Source organism: Nelumbo nucifera, chromosome 5, assembly GCF_055504915.1.
Source record: "Nelumbo nucifera cultivar China Antique chromosome 5, China Antique-T2T, whole genome shotgun sequence".
NCBI lineage: Eukaryota > Viridiplantae > Streptophyta > Magnoliopsida > Proteales > Nelumbonaceae > Nelumbo > Nelumbo nucifera.
In genome coordinates, this window is record NC_142653.1 from 74,120,616 (window position 1) to 74,147,013 (window position 26,398).

General features: G+C 35.6%; 1 protein-coding gene across 2 annotated transcripts; it reads left to right on the forward strand.

Annotated features, from left to right (window-relative positions):
• Nucleotides 1–1,634: 1,634 nt before the first annotated feature.
• On the forward strand, nucleotides 1,635–25,524 carry ATSPS4F (Sucrose-phosphate synthase family protein). Of its 2 annotated transcripts, XM_010254101.3 has the most exons (14): nucleotides 1,635–2,295; nucleotides 5,479–5,568; nucleotides 8,859–9,088; nucleotides 11,945–12,008; nucleotides 12,684–12,898; nucleotides 13,361–13,841; nucleotides 15,448–15,579; nucleotides 16,223–16,354; nucleotides 18,361–18,537; nucleotides 19,539–19,592; nucleotides 19,705–19,767; nucleotides 20,776–21,621; nucleotides 22,481–22,608; nucleotides 23,956–25,524. In XM_010254101.3, the coding sequence occupies exons 1-14, from the start codon at nucleotides 2,023–2,025 to the stop codon at nucleotides 24,233–24,235; spliced, it is 3,165 nt and encodes a 1,054-aa protein (XP_010252403.1). In that variant the 5' UTR covers nucleotides 1,635–2,022; the 3' UTR covers nucleotides 24,236–25,524. The 2 variants fall into 2 exon arrangements, with proteins under 2 accessions (XP_010252403.1, XP_088743742.1); XM_088887616.1 differs by lacking the exons at nucleotides 1,635–2,295; nucleotides 5,479–5,568 and having other exon boundaries at nucleotides 9,088–9,172.
• Nucleotides 25,525–26,398: the final 874 nt, after the last annotated feature.

A 26,398-nucleotide genomic window follows, 5' to 3' on the forward strand; every position in this document is an offset into this window, starting at 1 on the left:
TCTGTATCGGCCGATATGTATTGTGCCACTGGCTTTCTGATATGCCTCTATAAGAGTTGTATTGGGTCAGACCATAGTTCAGAGAGTAATTGAGACTTAAATCGACCATTCTGAATCAGTTTGATTTAAAAAATAAAAAATAAAACATAAAAAAAGCACCAATATAAGCCAATGCTCCGTAAACCTTGAGTACAAATACATACAAAATGTAAAGTTTTACACTGCATATTTGTGTTAGTACTCCGTACAAACTGAGCCTAAGCATTTAATAAAATAATCACAAATGGTTCCAAAAATAAGGTGATTGAGCCGAATGGTTACAAACCTACAATTACCCAGTTGATGTGAATGTGATTCTTTTTGGACGGGAATCAAGAACAACCTTCACGTGCAAGACACAATGAGAACTAAATCAACATACTTCTGTTTTCTGCTAATGTCATTCTCTCCTGTAAAGTATTCCCCTACTTGTATCTAATTGCTTTTCTCTTGCTAGTTTCCTGATTTACATCTATACCCTTAAATCTAAAGTATATATCCTTTTTCCTTATTTGCATCTATACCCTTAAATCCAAAGTATCCTCTCAAATCTACTTTTGAGTAGGCTGTACAACATGATCTCATGTTTGTTTAGTGGCAAGTTTTTCTCTTTGGTGTAATATTTTTTTTTTCAAAATATTGCATATTAGTTATATTTATACCTCTTATAAAAGGTCTTTGACTCATTCTTAAGAGAGTGTAATGTTCAGAAAACCTATAATATTGGTGATATATACCTTCTTTTTAATATGAAGTTTTTTTTACCAAAAACATATTACCTAATAAATTTTATATGGTGATACAAACTAAATGAAGTTTCAAAGAAGAAACTAGAAATAGAGTTTTCTTCTTCTTCTTCTTCATCATCATCAAAGATAAAAAATAAAAATAAGATATATATTGGAAATGGTGAATTTTGAAAACAAAGAAAAAAGAGAAAAAGGTATAAAGCACTCTTTTTTTTTAATTTTTTTATAAAGGGGACAAATCTCTGTTTATTATTAGCAAGGTTTTTAAAATCGAATCTTCAAACGAACAGGTCAGGGGTCCGGTTCCCAGGTCGAACAGTCTAACCATTCGAACCGAATAGACGGCCTGTTCTAACAAAAAAAAATTAAAAATATTAAAAAAATAAAAAAGATAAAAACGGCCAAACCGTTGAACATTTTGAACGGTTCAACCGTCCGGATCAGCGGTTTGCTGACCAAAGCAATGGTTTTGGGGGAAATAATGATTATGGGGTAAAATGGAACCGGTCACCTGACTAATTCTCGGTTTTTCGGTCCAACCATCCGGTCCGGTCCGATTTTGAAAACCATTATTATTAGTTAAAATGTTTTACAAATTTTGTGTAATTATAAAAGGATATTTTTGTCTTTTAATTGGAGAAGTGCCCACATCAATCCCCCTTAATTTTTTTTTTTTAATTAATTGCTTGCTTTTGGTAACGGAAGAATAGATTCACTTTTCCCCATGACTCACATTAATACTGTGGCTACTATTTTCTTTTTCTTTCCTTATTTTGGAATTTTGTATGTTTTTTAATATTATTTTTTCTTACATGCTTCAGCATATTATTCAGTTTTTCTTTCAGCTCATCCATTCACAAAATAATGCTCTTCAGCATTATTCACTTCCTCTCACCCATACAAGTCCATGCATGTGGATTGATTATCTCCGAATAAGAATATCTGGTAATTTAGAAAGAAAAATCCGAATCTCCAAATCCTTTGCTTCTTTCTTCTTCTTTTCTTTTTTTTTTTTTCTTCTACTAATTCATACCGTTGCCTTTAAATCAATGGGCATCCCTCGTTAGCTCCACCTCAGTTCCAATCTCTCTCTCTCTCTCCTAACTTTGTTTTGGACCCTGCTTTCTGTCAGCTTTGTTTTTCCTGAAACCAGAAAGAGTGAATTGGTTCAATATAATCAGATTCTGATTTCTCTGTGTGTTTCTTCTCTTAAACGGGGAGAGAGGAAGGAAACATGGCAGGAAATGAGTGGATAAACGGATACTTGGAGGCCATACTCGATGCAGGAATCAGTGCAACCAAGTCGAGAAAGAACGGAGGAGGAGGAGGAGGCCATGACAGAAGCTTCCGGCCGGGAAGAATAAGTAATAGAAAAGAGGAATCAGAAGAAAAAGAGAGCAAGGTGGAGGAGACAAATCTGAGTTTGTTCAGTCCCACCACCAAATACTTTGTAGAAGAGGTTGTCAACAGCTTTGATGAGTCCGACCTCCACCGCACCTGGATTGCCGTAAGACTTCAATTCCTTCCATTCATTCATTAATATTGTGTTTGGTTTGAGGGAAAAAATAGGGAAAGAAAGGGAAATGTAGGAAAACTTTTACAAACATTTCTTTACGTTTCCCACATATGCTGCTGCTTTGACAAGTGGGCAGTTCTTCTTTCATTGGATTGGAACCTACTTATGTTTCACATAATGACAGCAATCCAATGGTCATGAATCTCTCTCTCTATATATATACCGCTCTTCTTTTCTTTAGAATTGTTTGTCCTTCTTTCTTTTTCTCTTTTCACTATATGCATGGTAGTGTGGATGCTCCAATTAGTCTGAGACATGCATCTGATTCTGATTTTTGTATGTGTCCATGCAACACTGCTCTATATGTGATGACAAAAGTTGGATTTCAGTAAACCATCCTCATAGCCACTTGTAGCAGTGTATTGAGAATGTCTCCTAATGAATAAAAACATATAAATACAGAGATATTTTATTAGGAGAATGACTGAATCTGATCTCCTTCTCTTAAATTTTCCCTAACCTGTATGTCAAAGATATTTTATTGGGAGAATGACTGATCAGTCCATGTCAAAATTTTTTAGCCCCAGGGTACAAGGGAGATGAACCCTGACTGTGAATTAAAGCCAAATTCACGAAGAAGATGCGGTTTATAGGGGGCTACTAGTAGAGTATGAAGGGCTGTAATTCAGAATTCTTCATTGGATTGCAGAGTACTTAACCCTATTTTGTTAAAAGTAATTATTGGTCAATTAAGACAATAATTATTTTTAACTATTAATTAAATTAAATCTAATCCTCGGTTAAATAATTGTTAAAAAAACGAAAATAAATGAAAAAAAAACTTCTTTTATTCTCTTCCAACCTAAAGGTTCCAAAATCTTCAGATTCAGATGAAGGGATAATCATCACACAATTTTCATTTTAGCATATTTAAATGGAAGGGTAATATAATAAATGAAAAAATAAAAAATGTTCATCTCCCAACTGTAGATCTCTGACAGGACGTCTCTAGAGGTTTAGATAATAACCCCAAGAATAATAAAATTAATATAGAACTCCCAACACTACCATTGAAGAATAAGCGTTAATTAAGCACTTTTATGCCTTCAAATTACCATCTACTTGACAGTTGAGTTGACACTACCTTCTCTCCAGGAGAGGGGCTTTTGACTATTAATTAAATTGGCATCAGATTCTGAATGGAGAAGTGAGGTATGGTTGTTGGGTTTATTCCAGATTGACTGCAAGACATTGGACCTTCATTTTTTATTTTTAGGGCCATTTGCTCAGTTGAATAAGATTGTGGAGTTAGTTGATTGATGCTGTGTGCCTTTTATGGGGCACTAAACCACCCATCCAATGGACAATCTAAGAGGGTGGCCCACCAATTGAATGGACTAGAATGAAACATAGGTTTTGGATGGAGATAAAGAAGCCTTCCACAATGTTCCACTCTTCACCCTTTATTCCTCCAATAAAAGTAGAGCCAAAAAAATTTAAAAACCTTATTGCCACCTCTCTGATAGGGTATCTTAAATCAAATGGTTTAAGGTTTGGCTAGGTTTGGTTAGAGGGCCCACAGTGTCCCTAATCTGATTGACAAGTCTTCAGTTGGTCACAGAAATTGGTGGGTTGAAGGTTCTTCAACTGGTAAATTTAGGGGAATTCAAATGACCATCCGGCCCCTTGAAAATTTTTAATTTGATGAAACATAGAATTTGGAATTTGTTGAAAAAAAAAACGAATTTGGAATTTATTAGATCCACCCCCATCAATTTTGCAAATTTCAAATGACTACTCCTCCATAGTTATTTTCTTAGGTTTTTAAAATTGGACCGGACAAGTAATCATTTTGGGTCCAGTTCTCAAATCGAACAGTCCAACCGTTCAGACCAAACAAACGATCCACTCTAACAAAAAATAAAAATAAAAAAATAAAAAACAGCCAAAAATCATTGTCCGAATTGATAATTCGACTGCCCAGGTCAGTGGTTCATTGATCAAATCAACAGTTTTTGGTCAAAAAGCGATTTTGAAATGAAACAGAACTGGCCAAGTGATTGGTCCCAGTTTTTCTGGCCCAGTCCGATATTGAAAACACTGGCTATTTCTATTTCTTCTAGATTGCCAAAAAATAATTTTTTGTTCAATTTTACTCCATTGCAGCATGGTCCTAAAAAACTGTACCCTAAGACTAGTTGATTTGCACCCCTCAATTCCATCACCAGTTACAGTTTTATTGGATCCAAATACAAACTTAAGTAATATTTACCCTTATATTTTCTCTAAAAAGTTTCAGTTGTTGGTAATTTATATATAGAAAACATAGGATGAAAATTCAAACAATTCTCTATTGAATTAATTTCTGAACTCATTATAAATCTTCATGCAAAAGAATGAATTCCTTGTTTAAGCAATGCAAGTTTGTGAAGATCTCTCTCTAGCATATGCTTTCTTATGTGTCGAGTTGTAATTAAGGTTGCTTTTGGAAAAAAAAAAACTTTAGAATTTGTTTTTCAAAGCCCAAAATTACAAAACCCCAATTTAGGTTTTATGCTTTGGGGGTGTTTTGGCTAAAGGGATTGTTTTGTTTTTAGAAGCAACTCTTACCAAAGACTCAAAATACCTTTTTGCCGATATCTGTTTCCAACAGCCAAGGTTCAAAGTGTCCGTCCATACACCCCAATATAAGGGGTGTATCGATACTTTGAACCATATGCTCAATATTTTTTTTATTGGGGTAGATTTTAGGCCTCCTATCTACCCTCTGAAATAAGTCAAAAGCCCAAAACACTCATATTTCGTGCTTATACATATCCAACGATACAGGTTAATACTTGACGAAATTTTAAACTTTGCCCATGGAAACTAAGTCTCAGTTTGGAAGGAGTACAAATATAAATATATATTGTATAAATACATGCAAAATAATACAAAGTATAAGGTTTTACATTCTATAAATTTATCTTTGCACTCCTTCCAAAATGAACTTAACTAAATTATTCTATTTGCATTTCTTGTTGTTTTGTTCATTCCAAAATCCAACTACAAAGAAGGAAAGGAAAAAGGGAAGGGAGGTGAAATTCACGTGAAGTTAGAGCCTTTATGGTTAGTTCATAGAGCAAAAATGAAGATATCTGATCATATATACATCTCGTGACATTGGAACTGCAGGTAATTGCAACAAGGAATACACGTGAACGCAATAACAGACTTGAGAATATGTGCTGGAGAATATGGCATCTTGTTCGTAAAAAGAAACAGGTCTCTCTCTCTCTCTCTATATATATGTGTGTGTGTGTGACATTTTAATACCTCATTCACAAGTTGGGTAGGCTGGGCTGGGTCTAGGACTCAACCCAGACCCAACCCTAGGAATTTGGCCCCAAGCCCAAGCTCAGACCAAACATGAGGTCAAGCTTGAACGGTCTAATCTAGGCCCAATACATATTGAAATTTGATGCACTTGGGTTAAGTTCAAGAATGGACTAGGCTTGGATTAGTCAATCAGACCACATTAAAATTGGTATAAATGTATATGTATGCATGTACCCATATATGTATGGTTTGCAAAAAGTATGCATGCAAAATGTGTGTCTATATATGCATGTATATAGTCGGACCAAGCTTAGATAAGGTAAGGCTAGGTTCAGGCTACCTAAGTGTTAGGCCCAAGCCCAGGCCAAAAAATGAAAAGGTCCAAACTTATAGCCTTAGGGCCAGATTGAGGGCCAAAAATCTAAGCCCAGCTCATGTAAAATTGCATGTTGGTTCAGTCGAGGCTCAGGTTAGGCCTGACCAAGTTGCACCCCCACTCACTCATAGATGTTTGGCACCCAAGTTGACTATTTGTAAAAAAAAAAAAAAAAAAAAAAATGCATAGAAAGGTCCCAAATAGCTTATGTTGATTGTTTTTTCCATACATCCAACGTTTTCAAGGAATCTTAAATACATAGGAAATAGAGCGTGGTGTTTGATAACACTTTTCAGACGTCTAAGATTTGAAATATGGTTCAAAATATCGATACGTATCGTATGAGGAGCTTCCCAATATGCCCCTACAGAGGGTGTATCGGGGTTTTGACTGGTTCAGGGGTTGGGCAGACCTTAAACTGCCCCCTCTGAATCAGATTTGAAAAAACTACTGATACAGGCGTATCAATATTTTGAACCTTGGTTTCAAAATTTTGCTTTTTAAACTGCATGAGTGTTTGGGTTTAGGTATTATTAGAGGATTTGAAACATAAATTCAAATCTGAAATGGTAAGACCTGGTTTCATGTCTTATCAAAATCAGATGTATTTCAAACATTATAAAACGATGCTAATGCCCTCATTACCATCATCTATTTAATAATAATAATAATAATAATAATAAATATTATTTCATAATATAAAAATATTATACAATAACAATAAATATTATTATTCAATATTTATCATTATTTAAATAATAAATGGCATCAATTTAATTTAAATAAATAATAATATTTAGTCTTAATACTTACATAGTAATATGAATATTTAATAATATGTTTATTAATAATAATTAAAATATTTATTATTAATTAAATAAGAAATCGTTACTTATTTCAAAAATCATAATATTTGTTTATTGATAAAATACTATTTTATTTAATATTCTTTTTAATTTTATTTTTATTATTTATAAAATTAACAAATTGTTTATTTCTAAAGGTAAAATAGTAAACTTCATAATTTCAGATGTTGGAGAATTGCTCAAACTCAAATATTATCTTTTGAGAGCCTTTAAAAAGTAGAAAATCATTTCTAATTCTTTTCAGATTTCAGACTAGAATGTCATCTAATTCTTTAGATTTATCAAACGCCACCTAAAGAAATACTACTGAATATTTTATTTTAATTTCAACCATGTATTTGAAATTTGAAAAGTATAAAGCTTTTCAACAAGTTGTAAGCGTGGCCTTATGGTTCACCATGAATCTTTCACGGACTTGTTTCCTCTTTCTTTTATAATAGGAGAAAAAGTTTTATCAAAGCAAAATTGATTATGTGGCGTTTACATGGAGTCAAAATAGGAAAAGTTATCAAACACTGCTTTGGTGGTGTGACCTTTGAAAAGACACATAATAAATAAAACTAAATTAGGATCAGGGCCCACCTTGTTGTCTTTAGTAGGGCTGTGCAAGTTGGGCTGGATTAGTCCGAACTGAATTTGAAAAGTCATGTTGGGTTAGGTCTGTTTAGGGTTAAGTCCTATCTTGCTTCATTTTTTGTATTTAAATATATCAATTATTTTAATTTAAAAGTACAATTTTTTAAAAACATGATTACTATTTACTTTTTACATATAATAATGCTAATTGCTAAAATATGAATTGATCTTTTCTAGGAAACACTTATTCAGGTAAATGTAATTATTCATGTTCTTTTATTTCCCAATTAAAAAAGAGAATGATCATTTTAGCCAGAAAAAATTTATTATTAAAAGGAGCATTTTTGTCCCATTCAAGTGTTGGAAACTTTCCCCCAGTAGGAAAGTTATTTATCTATTTAGGAGATAAGTATCACTTATCCGGAGATAGGTATCACTTATCATAATCCCATTGACCAACTTCTCCCCCCCCCCCCCCCCCCCCTCTCAAAATCCAAAAAAAGATAAGAGAAAATAAATACTTTAATAAAGGAAATAGAGAAGTGAGGCAAATTGGATTAGGGTTAGGATTGGGGTTTTATAGGTTAATTGACCTCAAGTCCTAAACCCAACCTATCCTGGCCTGCACCCCTAGTCTGTAAGGTGGTGACATCCAAAAGTTGTGCTAATAAAAGTAATTCTAGATCTTCTACAAACAAGACATCTAAAATGCAATAGAAAACCAAATTAGGAGCAAAACACATCAGCAACCTATATTGTTGTTAGATACAGATGGTTGCACATTAAATCAGTTTTTTTTACGCGTTAAATCAAAATTTTGACCAAAAATCATGTTAGAGATATTAGATAGTCTATTTATTTTTATATTGATTCATATTTTATAATGTGTGTTTACCATTAAAGACTTTAACAACATTAAAAATCCAAATGTGATGTTTTGATTCATCGTGCATTCACATTTGAGTTATGTTGCAACAATTTGCATAGAATGCAAATAGATTTTGCCTTAATTTAAATTTCTGAATCAGAATCAAATCCAAATGATTTTTTTACCAATATTTACCATTTCTAAAATAAAGAAATAACCTTTGATACAATTTTATTTGAGCAATTGATAGAGGAGAGCAAATCAGCCCCCCCACAAGATTGCCCCCCACAACGTCCCACAACACATCCCGGTCGTGTATTAGAAACATCTCTCAATGATGATATCAGAAATGATATCATTATTGGGAAATGTTCATAATACACGGCGAGGATGTGTTGTGGGACGTTGTGGGGGGCAATCTGGGGGGTTGATTTGAACTCTTTGACAGAGTGCTAACCAAAGACCAAAACCATGACGAAATGGGCTTAATCAATCTTATAAAATTTAAATTGCAAACAACTATAAAAGACTTGAATTGTGTTGGCTGCAGATTGAATGGGATGATGCGCAGAGGCTTGCAAAGCGGCGCATTGAGAGAGAACAAGGGCGAAATGATGCCGCAGAGGACTTGTCTGAGCTTTCTGAAGGGGAGAAGGAGAAAGGGGGAGCAAATAACCAAAATGACCAGTCAGTAAGTGATAAAATTCCTCGAATCAATTCCGATATGCAGATATGGCCAGATGACGACAAGTCCAAGCGCCTATACATTGTCTTAATCAGGTAACCTCTGTTATTATTTTATGCATGGTTTTCAAAACTGGACCGGACCGGACGATTCGACTAGAAAAACCGGGAATTGGTCAGGTGATTGATTCTGTTTTTCCCTAAAATTGATTTTATTTTTTTGTCAAAAATCATTGATTTTGGTCAGAAAACCATTGGCCCAGGTGGTTAATCGTTCAAACGGTTTTGACCATTTTTATTTTTTTTTATTTTTTTAATTTTATTTTTTCTTATAAAAATAGATCAACTATTTGGTAATGGTCAAACCGTTCAACCCAGAAACCAAACCCCTGACCGATTTATTCTTTGGGTCAGTTTTAAAAACCTTGATTTTATGTGTTTAAATGAATAATTTTTCAATGGTTTAGTTATCCAACCCCATTTAAGACATGACTAATTAGGGCAGGATCGGATCAAATTGGATATACTTATATCCGAATTTGATTCATGAAATAAAGATGAGATTGCTGAAAGATATATAAACGTGCCGAGAGCACAACATCCAACCGTACATCAGTAATTAGGGGTGCAATTCGGATTGGCCCAAGTTAGCATTTTATATTACTTCGGGCTGGGTTTATTTAAATTTAGTCCAATCTGAGCTCATCCAAGCTGCACCCCCACGGGAACATCTTCCCATGAATTTAACATCTCCTATATTGTTGTGCTCTCAGTGTATTCGTACCCGTTTTGCCTTCATCCGAATCAGACTCAATTTATATCTATCTAATATTTATTACCACAAAGAATCATGTTCTTCCATGGAGTCTCAGACTTTTCTTTTTCATTTTTATCTTAACCCTTCTTTGTTCCCCATCTCTTTTCACTTTTGGGAAAAAAATTGGCTGTTAAAAATTCAATAGCCTCGGTTCAGCCTGTCAACTGGCTCTCTCACATGAGGTCAGAAAACCCTATTGACAACCCAGGTTATCTAATGATAGCCAAAGGTTTCACCCATTTTCTAGTCTTTAGTCAAATCCAGCTGTATTTCTCTCTCTTAGATGATGACACATGTCACATGATGGTTAGTATATAGGTTTCGACTATGATACTAGAAAGACAAAATACCTAAAATTGCTTTTGGAAACGATGCAAATAGAGTGTAAATCCTAGTTCAAGGTAAATTTACACTCTGGTTCATTTTTGCCTATGTTTGGCAACATTACATTTATGCATTAACAAATAACAGACCAATGTATATTTACATTGACAATAAGATGTAAAAGTATATCAATAAAAAAAAAGTAAATTTGCATTCAAGTGGGCACGTTTGTATCCATTACAATTATGTTTGGTAAGAAGATAAATTTGTCAGTTTAAAACTAACCCAACTTTACAATTTATATGAACCATTTTACACTCTACATATTTGCATTTACACTTATTTGCATCATTTCCAAGCGCAGCCTAAAGAACTTATAACAAATTAACTGCTATCATAAAAGTGGTAATCAATCAGATGGTTATTTATCAAATTCACCGAGGGATGGTGGCATTTGAATGGTCAAAGCCCTTCCAACATCATAGATTTTTTTTCCATATTTTAAAGCAAAGCCCTCAAAATAAGAGGATTTTTTCAAACATGTGGCTAGGCTTTTCACTTAACAAAAATGCTAGGTAAATTTTAACTAGATAAAAAATATTTAAATTTGTGTGGGCCCCAATTTGTCTCTAAAATCGAGTTCTTTCTTACTATTACATCCTTTAATCACAAATTACAGATAATTTAGGAGGCAGTCTACAATGTGAATAGTTTTTTTTTTTTTTTTTTTTTTTTTGTCTTGTTGCTAGTTTTAAAAACAAATAAAAAACCATCTGGTTTAATTTGAAAACAGATTGTTTTTCAAAACAAAAACACAAAAGAAATGCTCTTGGTTGTGTATGTGTTTTTGTTTTCAAAACTGAAACAAAAAACATGTCCTTGAATTTCTAGTTTCAAAAACATGTATGTATCTGGTTATTTAATATCATGTTCCATAAATCATACAATTTTTACATTATAAAATTTGTTTTTGTTTTTAAAAAGCATTTTTTTATGGATCCAAAAACATTTATTGCTTTTGAAACAAAACCAACTTATTTATTTCTTTGAAAACAAAATTAAAGGTCAAGAACATGTTTTTATTAATTTTTGGTTGATATGGTAATTTGAAAAACAAATGAAATCAATACTAATCAAATGCCCCCTTAGTTTCCTAATTCAAATAAAACCCCAACAAGGATAATATCAAGACATTACACAAGTCTGTCTTCCCATCTTTAAATAAAGCCTATTGTTTAATTACAAATCTTACCTAACTTAGGGGGTGACAAGATGAATTTTTTGTTTTCATTTGTTTTTGGTCTCCACATCAGCAAAAACAATAAAACATGTTCTTGAACTCTGTTTTTGTTTTTTTAAGGAAAAAATAAGTTGGTTTTGTTTCAAAAAACAATATATCTTTTTGGAACCAACAAAATAATGATTTTTAAAATAAAAACAAAATTTCCAGTATAGAAATTATATGATTTATGGAATATGATGTTAAATAATCAGACGAAAAATGTTTTTAAAACCAGATTCAAGAACATGCTTTTGTTTCAAATTTGAAAACAAAACACACACACACAACCAAAAACATGTTTTTCATGCTTTTGCTTTAAGAAACAACCTGTTTTCAAACCAAATAGTTTTGATTTGTTTTTAGAACCGGCAACAAAAAAAGCAATTCATGTTATAGAACGCCCCTTAATCTCTTAAAATCAAATAAAGAAATCCAGATAAAATGCTCGAACACTTACAAGAAGCCTAATTATTATTATTATTATTATTATTATTATTATTAAAGCAATTTTTTATATTGTTAATCTTAGCTTACATGGATTGGTGCGTGGAGAAAACATGGAACTAGGAAGAGATTCAGACACTGGTGGACAGGTAACTATTCTTCCCGGATTCATTTCCCTCTCACCACTTCACCTTTTCTCTTCTATCTCTTTTTTTTTTTTTTCTGTTTGGAGGATTCACGAGTTCATTACTTCATTATATTTCTGATTTCGTTTCATCCCATTGAAATAGAGATCTGTTGTGATCCATATAAGTTATTTGTTTCCTTCTCTCCTCCTCCTTCTTCTTTAATTTTACTTCTATAATTCAAGGTTGTATTTGGTTCTTCAGAAAATAAGAAAGAGAAAGTTTATAGGAATTTGTTAATAAATATCATAAGAATATTCCTTAAAGATTTTCTCACTAATTTGATGATAAACCAGAGAATTTCTGGAAATGCCACGTTACCATGAGAATGGATAAATTAATAATTACATCTTAATATATTTTGACTAAAAACCAAAGCATGAGTATGAATAGATGAATTGCCCACAACGTGCCCAGCCTAGAAACTGTCTTAACAGCCTGTACTGTTGGGTCCCAACAGCCAAAGTTAACAGGTTAAACATGAAAAATTTGGACTAAGCACAATTTTAGATTTAGAATATTGTCCACCTGCTGGACTGAATCCAGACCATAGAAAGACAGACTACAAGGCCCATTGGGCTTGATCTCAATGTTTGTTATATTCATCTAATCAAATATGAATTTCTTGGTGGTGAGCAGGTGAAGTATGTGGTAGAGCTGGCTAGGGCTCTAGCCAACACCAGAGGCATCTATCGTGTTGACCTCTTAACTCGCCAGATCTCCTCTCCAGATGTAGACTCTAGTTATGGTGAGCCCATTGAAATGTTGTCAGGCCCATCTGATGCCGATGATCAGGTTGAGGGTGATAGTTGCGGGGCCTACATAATTCGAATCCCATGCGGACCTCGTGATAAGTATGTGCATCCTTTCTTAAGGGTTATTTTTGGGCACTAATTAGGCCCACGTTAAACATTAGTGGGCTATGTAGGCCCATGTATCCCTAAATGATCTGTTAAACCCAAAAGATAAAAATGGCTTTTACCATAGAAAGTACATACCGTATAGATCTGTTAATGGGCTGGGCTTCCGCCTCAGGTTTTGGGATAAGCCAATTCAAATTTTAGCAAAAGCTCAACTCAAGCGTAGCCCGGACAAGGTCTGAACAAACTGTTTGTTTAAGGTGTGAACTACATTTGAGAGGAATATGGTATGGAACAAAATGATGTGGTTCCCACTTTATATGAGAGAGCGCAGTGGTGCAAATTTTGCATCAGTTTTTTAGATATAAAACTTGCACTGTCAATAAATGCAAATTTTGCATCAGATAAAAATGCAAATTATAAGTACAAACAAATAGATGTAAAACTATGTGACAGGTACATACCAAAGGAGTCACTCTGGCCTCACATATCAGAGTTTGTTGACGGGGCACTGGCCCACATTGCCAACGTGGCAAGAGCCCTAGGGGAACAAGTAGATGGAGGGAAGCCAATGTGGCCCTATGTGATTCATGGCCACTATGCCGACGCCGGAGAGGTGGCAGCGCACTTGGCCGGGGCCTTGAACGTTCCTATGGTGCTGACGGGGCACTCGCTCGGGCGGAACAAGTTTGAGCAGCTATTGAAACAAGGCAGGCTGTCCAAGGAGGACATCAATTCAACATATAAGATAATGAGGAGGATTGAAGCTGAGGAGTTGGGACTAGATGCTGCTGAAATGGTGGTCACTAGCACAAGGCAAGAGATAGAAGAGCAATGGGGTCTGTATGATGGGTTTGATATAAAGTTGGAAAGGAAGCTTAGGGTGAGAAAGAGAAGGGGAGTCAGTTGTTTTGGTCGCTACATGCCTCGGATGGTGGTATGAACACTCTCTTCCCTTCCATCTCTGCAACTATTTTTTCTTAGACAGAAACCAACTTTCCCACATTCCATGGGCATCAAGGATGTGATTTATACAAATTCCAAATTTTGGGTTGCCAAAAGTGTGTTCGGATCTCCTACCCACAAGGACCCTATACACACCTCAATATAGCTACACAAGAACATCTCACATATTTACATATTTCCATTCATGAGGAGAATACACCTGCAATGTGCTGAGTAGTAGGTGTGGGTAGGAGATCTGGATTGGCTAAAAGCAGCCCAAATATATGGGAATGTTCTTTTGTAACTAATGTTGTTAGGACTCGGACCGGACTAAAAACTTGAATGCTCATGGGACATAATTTTATCATTTAACTGGACAGTTAATCCATTCAAACCATTATTTAACTGAGATCAAATCAGCCCCCACAAGATTTCCCCCCATAATGTACCATAGTACATTTTCGCCGTGGGAACATCTCCCAATGATAATATCATCATTTCTGATATTATCATCGAGAGATGTTCCCAATACATGGCGGGAATGTGCTGTGGGACGTTGTGGGGGGCTGATTTGAACTCTATTTAACTGGGACCTAAAGATAACCAGTTCCCAGTGTTAATGGTCTGAGAATTTGGTACTGGTTGTCAAGTATCTTCTTAGCTTGTACCTTTTTGCTTCAACAAAGAAAAATGGAGTTCAACACTTCAACCCACATGCAATGGTTCAGAAAAAAGAAAAAAAACTTGTTTGTGGGTCTAGCTTGATGGGTGCTCTCAATTTTGTCAGTCTTTGGACTGGACCTTATTGTCAGACCACCAAGTTGGGCTTCTGGCACTAAATTTAAATATATTTAAAATATATGATATTTTATATTATATACATTATATGGAAAAATTTATGCTACCAGAAAAATTTTAAGTCTTTTTTTTTCTGACATTATGTTTTTTCTAGTATCATAGTCGAATCCTATATTTGTATATCCCCAAATTTTCTGGTCTAATGAAGGTTTGGCTGGTTGGGCTGAACACAAAATCTAGGCCCAAGCCCATATGTTTGTGGACTAGGTTAGAAATGAGAACACTTGGCCACTACTGGGATAGGTAGTCAAATCAGTTTTTACGCTGCCAAATAGTTAGAAATGTTGATCTGGTCAAATCTACCCTACATAGTGAAATACATGTATTAAAATCTTTCACAACTTGTAATATTTACTGTTCCAAGCTAATGTTATAAGCAATAGCTTTAAAGATAATTTGGAACTGGAAAAATCTATGAGTTTTGATAAAAGTCCATTTGATTGGTTATCACTTTTATGATAAAAATCCATTTGTTGGTTGTAAGCTTTTTCATATCTTGTCTTTCAGGTATCATAGTTGAACCCTTTAGAATTATTTGCTTTTTAATTTGTTTTTGGAATTTTAATTGAATTGAAAGGTCAAACCGGAGATTTGAACCATCAACCTTTGACCCAGTGTCAAAAAACGGTTTTGTATCCGGTTCGAATCTGACAATATTGGTTGTTCTTACTTAGTAGCCTAGTGAAATGACTATTTGATATGAACTTTGTCTGTAGTAATGAATCTATCTCTGTTATTAGGTCATACCACCAGGGATGGATTTCAGCTATGTTACAATGCAAGAATCATTAGAAGGAGATGGGGATTTCACATCGTTGATCAGCTCAGACAGGAACCAGACCAAAAGACACTTGCCTCCTATATCGTCCGAGGTTGTATACATTTTCCAACCTTATTTAATTTGGTATTTTTGTATTATTTCTTGAAATATCGCTTAATTATTTACCAAGTTCAACGTATCGATACTCTTAATTATTTAATATTATTAAAGGAAAGCTCTTAGACTAATTAAGAGAGCTTCTCTTCAAATAACTAGTATCATATTTTCTCAAGAAATAGCATTTCAAAAATGGTTATTCTCATTTTACTTTTATTTTTTGTATACGTATCTAAATGATAGTTACCTTCACTATCAAAAGGTTAGGGGTAATCATCTCCACTAAAAAGAAAAGAAAAAAAATTAAAAAAAAAAGACTCATTTAAAATAATGTGGGATCCATAAAGTGGGTTATCATTTAGAAATAAAACTTGATTTAAATAAAATAACAAATTTATATATAAAAAAATATCAAATAAAATAATAATCTAAATTTACAGTATAAAATATGGGTGTCAAACAAAATTTATCAGAATACATAAATAAAAACAAATCAGAATACCAACCTCGTATTTAATATGAGGGTCATTCTCTAATAACAGAATTAAAATAGTCACTCTTATTATTTAACCTATCGGTATGTGAAAATTTCTGCTCTGGATCATTCTAATTTTACTTTTATGAATCATGTTTTACAGATAATGCGATTTTTTACAAATCCTCACAAGCCTATGATACTGGCGTTGTCTCGTCCGGACCCTAAGAAGAATGTCACCACTTTGTTGAAGGCTTTTGGGGAATGTCATCCCCTCCGGGAGCTTGCAAATTTGGTAATAACACTAAGTACTCCTTTCTATTTAGGAATGACAATGGGGTGGGTTCGGGGCGGGGATTATATTCTCTGTTTCTGCTCCCAATTCTGAAATTAATCTCATCCCTGTCCTCGATCTTTGCTGGAGATAAAATTTTTCATTTTTCCCCAATCTCCGATGAGGATGGGTTTTCCCGCTTGGACCCGAATCCCCAAAATTTTTTTAGATAATAGATTTTTTTAAAAAATAAATTTACTTAAAATAAATAGAGATTTTAAATTATAAATAATGTTTTAAATATGTTTTATATATTCGGGGTCAAGGCGGGGTGGAGACCTCAATCCCATCCCCGACCCCATCGGGTTCCTGTAACATCCCTATTTCTGTTCAATCTTTACAAATAATGGATTTAAAGCCAATTTGTTTTTACTTTTAGAGTTCATACTGAAGTATAATATTACTTTAATGGGAAAATCTATGCTGCTGGAAAGATATGATATCATATATAATTCATAACAGCTTTGATCAATCAAAACCATTACATGAGTTTTAATAAATAGCACTGATTGGTTATCACTTTTATAATATTGATGGATTAGTTACAAGTTTTTGTGGTATCATAGTCCAACCCTACTTGTGCATTATTGATGTAGAAAGTGTTTCTACTTTTTCTCATGGGCCCTTAAATCATTTCTCACTACTTAAATCCATTTTCTTTTTGGTCTGACCCGTTTCCTTTAATTTGTAATAAAGTTACATCTTTACAATGGTGCTATAGATAGTTTTCTCTACATGTGATAAATAATCTTAATCTACTTTCTCTCATTTTTATTATCTATATTCGATTCATTTAGAATTAGCAATTGATGGTTATGGAACACAAAATATCTTGACTTAAAAAAAAAATTCTCATGTTTCAAAGCACACTACACCCTATTGCCTTCAAATGCACTCGTTTATTATATTTCACTTGAAAATCAGTAAGGGAACGTTTGGTTTACAGGAATAGAGGTCTGGAATTGGAATGGGAATGAGTCATTTTGATTCCAATTATTTGGTTGGATGGAATCGGAATCCCATTCTCATTCTTGCTGGAATGGCATTTCCTCTCCTTTCCCAGGAAATGAAATCTCATTCTAGCTTATTCCAATTCCAATTCCTGTCTGAACCAAATAAACTACGGGAATAGATCATTCCGATTATGATTCAAAGGAATTTTGATTCCGATTTCAATCCTGATTCTGATTACAAACCAAACAATCCTAAATTTCAAATTCCTGGAATACATCACACCATCACACTTCCACGGCACAAGACATCACTAAGGATGTGTGAATTCCAAAATGCACAATTTCAAGCACACCACTGTGGGGCTGAGTAAACTGAAACACATTGGGCGTGGGTTGAAACCATGGCACATAACAAGTCTAAGGGTCCATTTGGTTCACAGTCGGAATCAGAGTCAAAATCCTTTGGAACTGGAATCTAAATGATCTAATCCTATAGTCTATTTGATTCATACAGGAATCAAAATGATAATTGGAATAAGCTGGAATGGGATTTCCTTCCCAAGGAGAGGGAGGGAATGGTCATTCCCTCAAATAGAGGAATGTCATTTCACCAAAAATGGGAATAGGATTCTAATTCTGCCCAATCAAACAGTTGAAATTGGAATGGTCTAATATGATTCCAATTTCAGACTCCTATTCCTACAAACCAAACGGGCCCTAAATTATCCCAAGTCCCATAAAACTTGAGCACTGGGCTGAGTACAGCCCAGCCCCCTAGTCTACTAGTAATGGACGTGTTCACGAGCTGGGCTTTAGACCCATTAGAATTTTGACAAAAGCCAAGCCCGAGATTGGCCATGAACAGGTTTAACTAGTAGGCTAGGAAGAAAATGTAATTTCAGATTTGTGAAGTGGATTGAATAATAAAAAACCCAATCCTGAAGGGGATGTAATTGAATTATTTCTGCCTCTGTTACTTTATTAACTCGAGGATTGTTAATATTGTTGTGGTAGACTCTGGTACTAGGAAACAGAGATGACATAGAGGAGATGTCTAGCAGCAGCTCAGGTGTTCTCACGACAGTTCTCAAGCTCATTGACAAGTATGACTTGTACGGCCAGGTGGCATACCCCAAGCATCACAAGCAATCTGACGTCCCAGAAATATACCGTTTGGCTGCCAAGAGCAAGGTATTATATCTACAGTACGCATAGTACACAGGGGATCACTACCCCCTTTCCCACCGAATTCTGAGTAGGATCAAAATCAAATTGATCAAACAACTTTTTATGAATTTGGGCCTAGCTCAAGCACTTAATGGGCCCCCAAAATTAAAAGTTTCACTTTCTCTGCCAAATGTTATATCTACATTCTATTGGAATAGAAACCAAACTTTGCACCAATGGAAGTGCTGCAAATGGATCCAATCAAATCGGATCTTATCCATCATATTTATATCGAATTGAATTTGTACGCAATATTAAATAATATAAATAAATTAAATTAAAATTTATTAAAATATTATATAATATTAATAAAATAAACTAAAAATGACTTTAATATTATATTTCATGAACAAAATCAATTTAAAATTACTTGTATAAAACTTAAACCCATAACAATTAAGTAAAAAAAGCAACATTCATACCAAGTTTATTAATAAATGCTATATAAATTTTAAGTATATATGAACACATATATTAAAATCTGATTATCGAATTGGATAGGGTAGACCCATGCTTTATCCAATTATAAACTGATGAAATTCACACAATTGGATACCATTTGCAGCTCTACACCAAAGTAAGGGTGCAACTTTTTTGGGTTAGGATTGGGAATTTGTCAAATTTTCAATGAATCCAACCCGAAACAGTGTAAACTATTAACTTGGGCCAATCCGACTTGCAGCACTACACATAAATAAGGAACACGAAGGCCAAAAGGAGTATTCACCCATGTGAATGGTTTTGTTTTGAGAAACAAAAACAACTGCTATATCAGCAAAACCAATACAATTTTGCTGATGTGGCAATTATTTTTGCTATAGAAAACAAAACCATTCACATGGGTGAATACTCCTTTTGGCCTTCGTGTTCCTTATTTATTTATTTATTTATTTATTTACTTTTAGCTTGATGGTAGTTCAGCAATTAGAACTAATACATCTTCCACTGATCTGTATCTGTTGTAGGGTGTTTTCATCAATCCGGCCCTAGTAGAACCTTTTGGTCTCACTCTCATTGAGGTACCTTACAAATAGGATGTGATTATGGGGATTTTAATGTCTTAAATTGAATTGGCTCATGCTCTATGTGCTTTAGGTTTGTAACTAAAGCAAGTTCGTCATTGTTTTACAGGCAACTGCTTATGGGCTTCCTGTTGTTGCCACTAAAAATGGAGGCCCCGTGGATATCCACAAGGTAAGACCTTCTCAAAAGCCCCACTCTGCAATGTGAACTCCCAAAAAAAAAAAAAAAATAGAGCTGTCAATGGATCGAGTAGGATGGGTCAGTCCCAAAACCAGTTCTATAAAACAAACCTAGAACCAAAACAAGTTATTAATCCGGATAATTGTGTCTGGCATAATTGCTTATCAAGTTTACCCCCTTTTAGACATAAAATATAACAATATTACAAGAAAACAACAAGAACCGGTCCTACCCAATTATTTTACTTTAACTGATACATATTTTATTTTATTTTATTTTTTGTTTTTAAATTTTAGTTTTATATACATGCATTCATACATATACTCTAGGGGTCATAAAAAGGGTTGAGAATGAGAAAAGAGAGAGAAATCCCAATGAATCACTCCAAGGGGTCGTAGAATCACTCTAAGGTTTGTAAGAATCACTCTATACCCTAAGGGAGCTCTTAAGAAATCTTCATTCATTCATTTATTACCCTCAAAAAGAAGAGAATACATCTATTTATAGAGTGAATTGTATGGCCCAGAACACTGTTCACCATAATTACAAAAAGTATTTGTCTTGTGCATCAAGAAACACAATAATTTTCTATCTATTAATGCAAATAAACCAAAAATTGAAAGACAAGCATTATTAAGTAATATTAAGTTATAGTAACAAGATGCTATAACTCAAGTTCACATTGGGCTGGTCAAAATGACAAAAATACCCCTGACCAGATCAGTCCAAGCATACAAAAATGTAAAAAATTTAAGAAAATTCCAAATTTCATTCTTCAGCTCCTGATTACCAGACCCATCAATAGCTTTTAGGCCATATCTGTTCTCGGATAAACTGATGTTACACTAGATGGTAGGTACCCACATCATTTCAATTCAACTTTTGAGTTACAAACCTATACACCCCATCAATTGGTCCAACTTGAAGTGGGTTTGACCTTGAAAGCAATTGGCCAAACTACAAAAATATTGAATCTAATGATGGAGTTTCTTAATTCAGGCTCTTTGCAACGGCCTTCTTGTAGACCCACATGACCAGAAGGCAATCGCAGATGCCCTACTCAAGCTCGTTTCAGACAAAACCCTCTGGTTCGAATGTCGAAGAAATGGCCTCAAGAACATCCATCGCTTCTCGTGGCCGGAGCACTGTCGTAACTACCTCTCCCATGTTGAACACTGTAGGAATCGGCACCCCACCACCCACCACCTTGAGGTTGTCCCAAGCGTTGCCGAAGAACCCATGAGCGACTCACTCAAGGACATCGACGATCTCTCCCTGAAATTCTCCATTGATGCAGACTTCAAGTTGAATGGAGAACTTGATGCTGCTGCTCGACAGAAGGAGCTCATCGATGCCTTGACCCGTCGTCGCCCTTACAATGGCGCGGTTAGCATCAGTCATGGCCCGGGCAGGCGGCAAAGGCTTTATGTAATCGCTGTGGATTGCTACGACGTCAACGGAGGAGGAGGTATGGCCAACTGCTTACCGGTGATCATCAAGAATGTGGCGGCAGCAGCAGGTGGCCCCGGTCGGACCGGTTTTGTGTTGTCGACTGGTTCCACACTTGCAGAGACGTTGGAGATGTTGAGATGTTGTCAGTTGGAGGCAGGGGATTTCGATGCATTGATTTGCAGTAGTGGGAGTGTGATGTGTTACCCGTGGAGAGACTTGGGGGCTGACGTGGACTATGCGGCCCACGTGGAGTACAAGTGGCCTAGTGACAATGTGCGAGCAACGGTCAGGAGGCTTGCCAGGATGGATGGTGGGGCCGAGGATGATGTGGCGGAATTTCTCCAGGGGTGCAGCTCTCGTTGCCTTTCTTATTTGGTAAAACCAGGAGCCAAGGTAAGAATTACTTTTGGAACAGTCTTTTTATATACCGAGTGTTTAGATACTTGATATATATATATATATGTTTTTTTTCAAAATTGATTACGGGGTCGGTTTTAGACTTACCTTATTTCATGTTGGAGTTTTGGAGAGTTATTAAGACATAAGGTTCAAAGTATCGATACAGGCCGATATGTTTATTTTTTATATTTTATTTATTTATTTTAAACCAGTTGAGAGGGATTGATTTAAGTCCTAATTACCCTCTGAACTATGGTCTGACCCGATACAACTCTTATAGAGACATATCAAGAAGCCATCAGTACGATACGTATCAGTCAACATGGGCCGATATGTGTCAATACTTTAAACCTTGCTAAGACAATACAATATACTTGATATAGAGCATATCCCCTAAATCCATAACCCTCAACCCTAGTACATGCGGAATTCATTCCCAAATCTTCACTACAACCAACAGCTAGGCTTTATCATAGATGTGATAACCAATATATTTCTGGTATCATATCTTTTTAGCATCTTAGGTTTTTAGAAGATTGATGGGTTGGGTTAGATAGGAACTAGCCCATCGGCCTATACATAACTTGGGCTTCAATCTTGGGGATGGACCACGTCTGGGCCCAAAGTATCTGCATGAGCCCTAACCCCAGATGCAACGAGATTAGATCCCAGACAACTTTCATGTACCTAAAAATAGTTTAACAAAGAAGAATCCAATGAGAATTTGAGTGAAATACCAATTGATTGGTCATCAATTATTAGTATCATATATTTTCGGTACCAAATAGTGTTTCAGTTTGCTAACTTTGGGTACCAAATTGACAACTTGTGGAACTCTTTGTTTGGGTGGCAGACAAGGAGGATCGATGATTTGCGCCAAAAGCTACGAATGCGAGGCTTCCGATGCAATCTTGTATACACGCGTGCCTCTACGCGGTTGAATGTAGTTCCTTTGTTCGCATCAAGGGCGCAGGCCCTAAGGTTTGTTTTCTTTTCCTGGAGCCCATAACTTTGCCACCTGTCCCAGATTAGGATGATCATGGCCCATCGTTCAACCGATCCCACTTTGATGATTAATTGGATCAGACGGTCTAACAACATCGATCCTGCTGGTTTTTGGTGTAAACTCTATCTTTGTTGGACCCAGCCAATGGTGGGTCTTAATCTGTAGGGGGTTCACTTCATTTGAGTCCAACCTATCAAATGGACCTGGTAACAAGTAAGGTCCAAGCCCGGATTGAGACTATTCATATAAAACGGAGGCCTAAGCCTAACATGACTCTAGACCCAAGCCCGTACATAGGCTCTCTTAAGGAATTTTACAAAATTTGTTATGAAATTTCTCTTAATTTTGTGTTTTTCTCTCAATTTCTATCAAACCAAATACGGCTTTAGGGGCCATTTGATAACGAAGGAAGTGGATGAACTAAATGATTTAGGGTTCCTTTGTTTTGTGAGAATACGGTTTGGAATCAGAAATCGATGTTCCATTCTGATTCATTCGGTTGGTTCTTGATGGAATGGCATTCCTCCATTTGATGGAATGGTCATCTCTTCCCCACCCCCACCCCCACCCCCTCCTCCTCCTTGGGAATTAGAATCCATTTCAGCCAATTTCATTTTGATTCTGATTGTCATATGAATAAAACAGGTGAAGGAATAAATAATTCTGATTACAATTCCTACTATGAAACAAAGGAACCCTTAACGTTTTTTTTTTTTTGTCTTATAGTGCATAAAATAATTAAAAAATATAATACCCGAGCATATAGTAATTACCCCAACTTGAATAGCTTCACCCATTAAGTAGCTCACAACCTTCTTAATAGCACTAGTGTAAGAGCATGTGCAATGCATGTATGCAAATAAGTATTAATCAAATATGATATATGGCATTTGGATGTAACATTTGTGTGTGAACAAACTTCAGGATTTGCGCTTTTAAAGCCCAAAAGCACAAAGTTAAATTATAATATTTTTAAAAGCAACTGTTACCAAACACTCAAAGCACTTTTGGTAGGCTTTTCACCAAAAGACAGTGATAAATCTCAGTCATTCATTCAGTCACTTCACCTGTTAAACGATCCCCTCCTGAAATGCCTGAGCTTCCCACTGAGCCCAGCTCAGATGTAGTGTGAGCTTCATGTCCAGCCTAGAAGCCAACTAGCTAGGTTGCAAAACTTCAATAAATATGAACTTTGGGCCCAAGTATGAAATATGGGCCTAAAAATGCAAAATAAACACCTAGCCCAGCTCAACCCTAAATTTCACATAATAAGCAGTTATATTCACTGATAAAAAACCACTTCTACTTGATGTGCATTACAGGTACCTTTCAATTCGGTGGGGTATTGATATGTCCAAAGTAGCAGTATTTGTAGGAGAGAAAGGAGACACAGACTATGAAGATCTGCTTGTGGGCCTCCACAAAACCCTGATTTTGAGAGGTTGTGTAGAGAATGGAAGTGAAAAGCTCCTTCGCATTGAGGAAGAGAGTTATAAACGGGAAGATGTGGTTCCACAAGAAAGCCCTAACATAGTATTTTTAGAAGAGGGCTATGGTGCTAACCGCATTTCAAGCGCCCTACAAACTCTTGGGTTCAATTGATTCGAGGTTCAAAAGTATCGATTCAAAGTATCGATACGTATCAGTTTTTGAATACACAGATACACTAAATACTGGGAATTAGGACACATGACCATTTTTGAGGGGCAATGCCCTTCTTAGAGATGTCATGGCTCAATTCTTGAAACTTAAAAATAAAAATCAAAGTATAGTGCCCCTTTGAATTGTGCAATACACAATTTTTTTTCATATCACATGTATCAACACCTTGAAACTTGAAGCTATGTTTGGTTTGAAGGAAAAAGTAGGGAAAGGAAGGAAAAGGCAGGAAAGTCTATACAAGGTTTCTCTTCCTTTCCCTTCTTTTTCCTACATTTTCCTACAAACTGAATTAATCCTGAATTGATCGACTCTTCTTTCTTATATCAAATGTGTTATTTAAAATAGGGAAAATTTCTTAAACTACCCTTATGGTTTAGTTATTTGACTAATTCTACTCTTACTGTTTACATATTATCTTAAAGTACCTTTGTTATTTCTAACAATTGAAATAATCATTAAGTATGAAGGAAAAGCAAAGAAATATCAAATTTATCCTCTATTATTCCTCAAATTTTCAAAATCCAACCCAATAAGGGTGGAGTTAGTCAAAAAACCAATCATCCTCTGCCACAAACTACAAGCCAATGCTAGAAGAAGAGGAAGCAAGATTTGAGAAATTTTGTGACGACCTTTCTCACAAAAACTGACCTAAAAAAATCTTCGCGGAAAACCGACCTCAGAAGAAGAGGAAGCAAGATTTGAGAAATTTAGAAGCATTCATCCTCAAAAAACCATCCTCGGGACAATAGTTAAACACTAGTAAGAAGAACTATTGAACAAGTTCATTTTCTGTGGGAATCATTTGCAAAGGCTACCACACAAAACACAGATAAATAAAGGATGGCCACGGTTGATGAGTGACCTGCTGCTACTTCTGCTTAGACTCACGGTGGAGTTGGAATTGCTGAAGAGGAATGGAGACAGAGACGAAGGCATAGATGGCATCGACAAGGTGTTTGACAAAAGGTTTGTCAATCTCCGTTTTGAGTTTTCTCTCTGCTGCAGCTATTTTAGATGTTTAGAAAGCTGCCAAGAGTGGTCTTCAATTGGATTTCTCCTGAAACGGTGAAATCAAGCTCTCAAGCCCCAATAATGATGAATTTACTTTGGTGGCGATTTTGCACCATTATTCGTTATCTTCCACCTCAATTGGTTTGATCATACAGATTACGGAAAGAACGCTAAAACCTCTATATCAAACCTGAATATGTACAAAGATACTCGACTATGGCCTTTTCCATCTCTAACTATTGACTAATGTTACGGATGGCATGCGGTTATCTCTAGCATCCCCCCTCAAACTGGACAGGGGTGGACCAATAGTCAACTTGTCCTTGAGATGAGTAAACTAGGTAGATGGAAGTGGTTTAGTAAGTAAGTCAGCAAGTTGGTCATTGCTGGGTACATAGTTTATAAAGAGCAGCTTCTTAGCGACCATGTCTCTAATAAAATGAACATCAAGTTCAATATGTTTGGTGTGAGCATGCTGGATAGGATTGTAGGCTAAGGACTTGGAACTCATGTTATCACACCAAATAGTGACGGGGAAAGCTTCACTCCAAGTTCAGAGAGTAGCATGGTTATCCAGGAGATTTTGACAGCCGTAGAGGCAAGGCACCGATACTCAGGATCTGTACTTGAATGAAAGACAATAGTTTGCTTCTTTGAGCTCCGACAAACAAGATTGAGAACCAAGAATATGAAATAGCCACTTTGAGAACGTCTATCAGTTGAGCAACTCGCTCAATCCATGTCAGCAAAACCGATGATATTGAGGGATTTAGAGTGGCGAAGAGACAGTCCATGTGAGATAGTACCTTTCAAGTAACGAAGGATTCGCTTGACAGCCGCCCAATGAACAATGGTGGGATCTTTGAGAAATTGGAAGGCTTTATTTACGGAGAAACAAATGTCTAGCTAAGTTAATGTTACATGTTGGAGTGCACCAACAATGCTCTTGTAGAATGATGGATCAAGGAGAGGATCACCCTGTGAGGAGTGAAGTCTTGTGTTGGCAGGTATTAGGGTAGGAGACGGTTTGGCTTCATGCATTTGAGCGGGAACTAACCGATCGACAATATATTTGTGTTGTGACAAATGGAG